Raw genomic sequence first — 6,000 nt, forward strand, 5'->3', positions numbered from 1 at the left:
AACAGCGGCTGCTGTGCGCCGCTGTAACCCTGCTTACCGGCCTGGACCCGGGCGCTGTGTTCAGCAGTGATCTGCTACCAGTGTTTCCTTTCAGCCCTGGCCCTGGCTTGTTTCCTGCAGCATTTTCTTAAGGGCCAGTGTGCGTCACTTCCTGTGTTTTTATAGGTTGGATCATGTGACCTCGCCAACCAATCCTACCCCTCCTGCACATATATATAAGTGGCTCAGCCCCCTTCCCAGATGCCTCAGTGTCAAGGTCCTTGTGTCCTGCTAAGGTTCCTGATATCCGCTTGTGGTCCTGACTCGTACTTGTGTTCCTGGACTCTGCTACCTGTTTGATCCCTGCCTGCTTGCCTTGACTCTCCTGTTGTCGCCGGATTGCCTGACCTGTGCCGCCTGCCCTGACATATTGCCTGTCTGACTTCGCCTCTGCCTCATCCTTCAGTCCTGCACTGTTGCTCCTGGTAACGACTCGGCCTGCTGACAACAGGTACCTCCTGGTCTGCCTGGACCAGCTGCCTCGTGTGCCTTTCCTCCTCAAGAGGTAGTGACCTGGTGTTCCCCTCAGGAAAGTCTATCCCCACCATCAGGGGGTACTGTGAAGATAGAGGGGGTAAACAACGCTCTTGGAGGTAGGACAGGTGGCACAGTGGGTTCACACCCGCTGGTTCGTGACAAGAGCTATGCTCAGTGGAGGACATGACAGGTCTTGTTTTAATATAGCAGTTATCTTCCAAAGTTGCAGAATGATAAATCTAATCTTAATGCATTCTAGTACAAACAAGACCTTTTATTCCCCTGCCTATGTTTCTTACTCTCCCAACTCCAAGCAGCATACGCAAGTCCAGTTTGGGTGGAGCAGGTCTTCAAGCCAAATTATACTTAATTTCTCTATCACTTCCGTTCTGCTTTAGGTTTTAAGATGGGTCTGTTAGTTTATTATCTCCATTAAAGTATACAAGCACATGTTTATTCTACAATCTTTCTTATTACAATATGTAATCTAACAAGGGACATTAGGTCAATGTCTTCTCACTCATTGTGGGAATGAACTATGTATAACAGGGTAAGGAATGTTTGTTTTCCTGAGATGTCAGCCGACATGTTCATTTTCTTTTGCAGCTAACTTTTTACACTAGAGACGCCAGAAAACAGTAAGATCGTGTCTTGATTTATACTGAAGACCAGCTGTTCTGTAAAAACGCAGCTGTTGTATGTCCAGTTGTGTCCTGGAGGAGCCTGGCCACACCTGCCACCATATCCTGATTTCATCCTCCTTGTCGGGCTCACTCACAACTGAAATAAGAGCTCTTAAAGCAGAGCACAAATGTTCCCGTCAAGTTCCCCCGTGTCTGTGGTACACTAGATACTCTAATGTTTTAGCTAGGAGGACAGGAGAAGTCCATAGAAACATTGATCACAGACTTGAACATCCTATTCTCTTGGAATCTGAATACCTGTCCTACGCTAGCCAGAGTTATGGAACCTAAAAAGTATTTACCATACGACTTTGATTTAAGAGGCCGGTTTGACATCTTGATCATATAGGGCAGGGGTACTCAACTAGTTTTATTAAAGGTCCACATACCTGGGTCTGCAGTCAGTTAACAGTAAAGATGCCATGCGATCATGTGATCCATGCGCGTGGGGCGCTCTGACGTTATAGTGGAGCGCCCCGGGTAAGTCCCAGAATTAGTAATGGACACATTAGTGCCCCAGTAAGAATAATGTCCCCATTAGTGCCCCCAGTAAGAGTAATTCCCCCATTAGTGCCCCCCTTCTCTGCTTTTGCAAAAAAAAAAAATTTGCATTCACCTGGCTGCGGTGAACATTTGCTGCTGACTGCAAGCTCAGGACCGGTGCTCCAACGTGATGACGTCTTGTAGGTCCTGTCCTGAGCTTCTAGTCAGCAGGGAGTGTTCTCCACAGCGTGAGCAAATGGAGGTGGAGGTACCGTAATTTTATAAAAATTTTTACTAGCACAAGTAGCGGTGGAGGTAAATGCTGTACTAATGGGCGTTCCATGATGAAGCGCTCATTAGTAAGGGTACTTTCACACTTGCAGCAGGACGGATCCGACAGGCTGCTCACCCTGTCAGATCCATCTTGCCACTACTTCGCCGTGCCGCTGCTCTGTGCCCATCGACTATAATGGGGATGGGGGCAAAGCTACGGCGCAGCACGTTGAGAGGCCGCCAGACTAAAAGTACTACATGTCCGACTTTTTCATCTGGCGGCCTCACGCCGTGCACTGCCATGCTGCGCCGTAGCTCCACTCCTGCTATAGTCAATGGGGAGTGGCAGTCCGGCGAAATAGCGGCAGGACGGATCTGACAGGGTGAACAGCCTGTCGGATCCGTCCTGCCGCAAGTGTGAAAGGAGCCTAACAGTCCTTACAGGAAAATTCTGGCACCGGCAAGGGAACTAAAATACCAGCCTTGCTGGTGAACTACTGGCCGGGTGGCAACCCAAGCCACAGAACAGACATATGATAGTTTTGTTCCGCATCCAATTCCCATTATTGGGGGATTGGATGCGGCCCCTTAATTACAATGGGGCCACAAGAGATGCAGACAGCACACTGTGTGCTGTCTGCATCTTTTTCCGCTCCATTGAAACTAAGGGGTCCGCATCCGATGCCCCAATAATGGGAATTGGATGCGGAACAAAACTATCATGGTTTGATGGGGCTTTATCACTTTATTTAATCAGGTTACCTTTAATTTTAAAGAAGATGGCCCAGGAGAGATGGGAACATGACACTGACTGGAGTCCTTTCCTGCAGTCAGTGACGTGTTCCCGCCTTTCTGTAGCCCTCTCCACGCCCCCCTTCCTTCCCAAATGTGACATTTATATCATTGGTGGCAGTGGTGATGTCCCTCCCCTCTCCAGCAGCACGTAAGTGTCCTTTGGAGCTTGAAGCTCCCTTACGTGCTGCCGCTGCTGCAGGGGAGGAGGGACCTGTGAGCGCACTGAGGGAGAAAGCTCCCTCCACGTGCAGGTGACGGATGAAAGCGCTGGTGCCTGCATGTGGAGGGAGCTGTCTCTCACTGCGCCCCTGGGGCAGGAAGAAGTGCGCCGGTAAGCTCCTCCTCCTGCACGTACCACAGTGTGCAGGAGAGGAGGAGCGCTACATGTGGAGGGAGCCCTGTCTCACTGCGCTGTGGGACAGGCGGAAGTGCGCCGGTAAGCTCCTCCTCCTGCACGGTACAGTGTGCAGGAGAGGAGGAGCGCTCTGAAGGATGGCCGGGGTCCGGACAACTGGCGGCCGCGGTCCGCCAGTTGAGTACCCCTGATATAGGGTTTATCTTCCTGATAGGCACTCATTTTATTTTATGTTCAACCAAACCAGAAGGTTTTACTTCTGTGCGGAAGCGAGAATTATTTTCTCATTTTCCAGCATCATTTTAAGAGGAAGTAGCCATAAAATCTGAACAAAGGTCTCAGGCTTGTACTGCTGAGCCTGTTGCCACACAGCATATTCATGTACTGTAGCTTATCGTGTAGTTCCACGCAAGACATTTATTAGTATTCACAGTCGTAGCTCAACATTGTCTCCTGTTCCTGGTGGTAAACCTTAAACAAAAGTAGTCAGGGGCAGGCAATTAATTATTTCCCTTACGTCTTCCTTGAAAAAAGCCTGGTAGATAAAATTAATGTTCTCAAAGACACATTAAATAGTTAAACGTTACTGTTAAAGTCTATGGAAAATGTATTAAAAGTTTGTATTTGGTGCCCACTCCCCCCAACCCCCAATGCAGAATGCTTTGGCTATGGCAGTTCAGACATAGTCTTCCCCATAGGACTTAAAAGGGGTTAAACCAGCCAAACCTGTGGGATCTCCATGAAATAAAAAAAATAATAAAAAAACACACTATCCTCAGTTTTTCACAGCTGTGCTCTGTTTACTTGGCTGGATCGGTGTCGACAACATGTGAACGCTGCAGGCAATCACTGGCAACGTCTGGTACACATCTGCACATCACATGACTTCACTGCTGCAGCCAGGTAATTAGAGCCCAGCCAGGAGAATTGGAGTGGTTGCTCAGGATCTGTGAGGTAAGTACTTACCTGTTATTTCAGTCGGATTCCAGAGGTTTCTTCGTGAAACTGGACAACCTTTTTAAATAGCGACGTAAATATAAGATTACCCATAGGTATGTACTGGTACAGATAATCATGATTGTAATGTCAGATGTCATACATTCCTTGTTTACCCCAACTATGATGGTAACATAAGTCTGCTTATGGATTTTAGGAGCTTTCTGCGGATCCTGTCTCACCTTGCCCAGGTAGCTGGGCATTTTCTCCTATACGGCGGCTCATATATCCTTCAGTGGACAGAAGAAAGTGATGAAAGAACATACAGAAGGGCACGGAACTCTTAAAATGCCAGTGGAATGTCCTTCACCACCTGTTATAACGTACATGTATACACCTGATGGTGGCCATATGCATTTCCAGACGACCACACAGCCGATAGTCATGAACATTTTCACGTGCACTTTTTGTACAATACATACGTTGTATAAAGCATCTCCTCATATTTGCATTTCTGTCTCATTAGTCCAGGAGATAATTAGAAATCCTCATGTCTGTTAATTCCAATAGTAATGACCACATATTGTTTACATGCATTGTATCGTATGTACACTAGAGCATTACTTTGCTGCCTGCAGTTATCCTAGGTCACTCAACGAGAAGCTGAGATACGGGCAGTTGTCCTACAGATGTCATGATGACGTACAGCTGTGGTGACCAATCAAAAAGCCTGTGGGGCTAAAAAAAACAAAAAAAATTTCCAAGCAAGGAAAATCACCAGTTCTGTCATGTAAAGACCCTATTGAACAGCCCCTCTTGTCTCCGTTTCCTGGACTTGGCATGGCATATAAGAACTTCATGCACGCGACCGTATCTGTTTTGCAGATCTGTTCACAAAACACGGATGCGGTCCTATTGACTTCAATTGGTCTGTGGTCCTCATTTTGCTGGCATAGTCTATCTTTTTGCAAAACGGACATATGGGTGCAGGAAGCACACAGATGATCTGTGTAATTCCCGTTTCCGTATGTCCATTCTGAAAAAAAGATAGAACATGTCCTATACTTGGCAGCAAAATGAGGACCATGGACCCTTTTGAAGTCAGTTGGTCCACAAAAAATGCATATGCAACACGGGCGGCATCCATATTTCGCGGATCTTTTACATAAGTCCTAAGTAGGTAGTTTATTGGCAGTTTTACACCACTGTAATATGACCACGTTTTTGTACCCGACTTAAAGGGGTTGTCCAAGTTATTTTTATTGATGACCTATCCTCAGGATAGGTCATCAATATCAGATAGGTAGGGGTCTGACACCTGGCACCCCCGTTGATCGTGCCAGTGCTGCCTTCTCTTCATTGTTTACCTGTTCGCAGTCGCAACAGCAGTGGTGAGCAGGTGTAATTACACCTAACCCAATCCCATTTCTCTCCTGAGGATAGGTCATCAATGAAAATAACTTGGACAACCCCTTTAAGGAACCTCTCAATGGTTCTTCTAAAGTGAACTTTGATAACCAAATAGCCTGTAGTGTTCTAAGGCTACTTTCACATTAGCGGCACAGACCTCCAGCAGGCTGTTCCGTCGGGTGAACAGCCTGTCGGATACGTTCTGCCGCTAGTGAACGTGTGCCCCCGGACTGCCGCTCCGTCCCCATTGACTATAATGGGGGCGGAGGCACGGCTAGAGGCTGCCGGAATAAAACTACAACATGTCCGACCTTTATTTCGGCAGCCTCTCGCCGTGAGCTGCCGTGCCTTGCCGGAACTCCACTCCGCCCCCATTATAGTCAATGGGGACGGAGCAGCAGTCTGGGGGCACACGTTCACTAGCAGCAGGACGGATCCGACAGGCTGTTCATCCGACGGAACAGCCTACCGGACTCCCCTGCCGCTAGTGTGAAAGTAGCTTAAGTCTGGTTCAGTAGTTCTGCAGTTATATTATAGCCATGTACAACC

At 47.7% G+C, this 6,000-nt stretch overlaps 1 protein-coding gene across 1 annotated transcript in view; it reads left to right on the forward strand.

Annotated features, from left to right (window-relative positions):
* CIDEA (cell death inducing DFFA like effector a) overlaps nucleotides 1-5,051 on the forward strand; it is a 51,265-nt gene extending 46,214 nt beyond the window's left edge. Inside the window, exon 5 of the mRNA XM_040433256.1 lies at nucleotides 4,259-5,051. Within this exon, the coding sequence (XP_040289190.1) occupies nucleotides 4,259-4,388 (130 nt within the window). The 3' untranslated portion in view covers nucleotides 4,389-5,051. The remainder of the gene's footprint in view (nucleotides 1-4,258) is intronic.
* The last annotated feature ends 949 nt before the right edge of the window (nucleotides 5,052-6,000 follow it).

This window comes from Bufo bufo, chromosome 5 (genome assembly GCF_905171765.1).
Source record: "Bufo bufo chromosome 5, aBufBuf1.1, whole genome shotgun sequence".
Classification (NCBI taxonomy): Eukaryota; Metazoa; Chordata; class Amphibia; order Anura; family Bufonidae; genus Bufo; species Bufo bufo.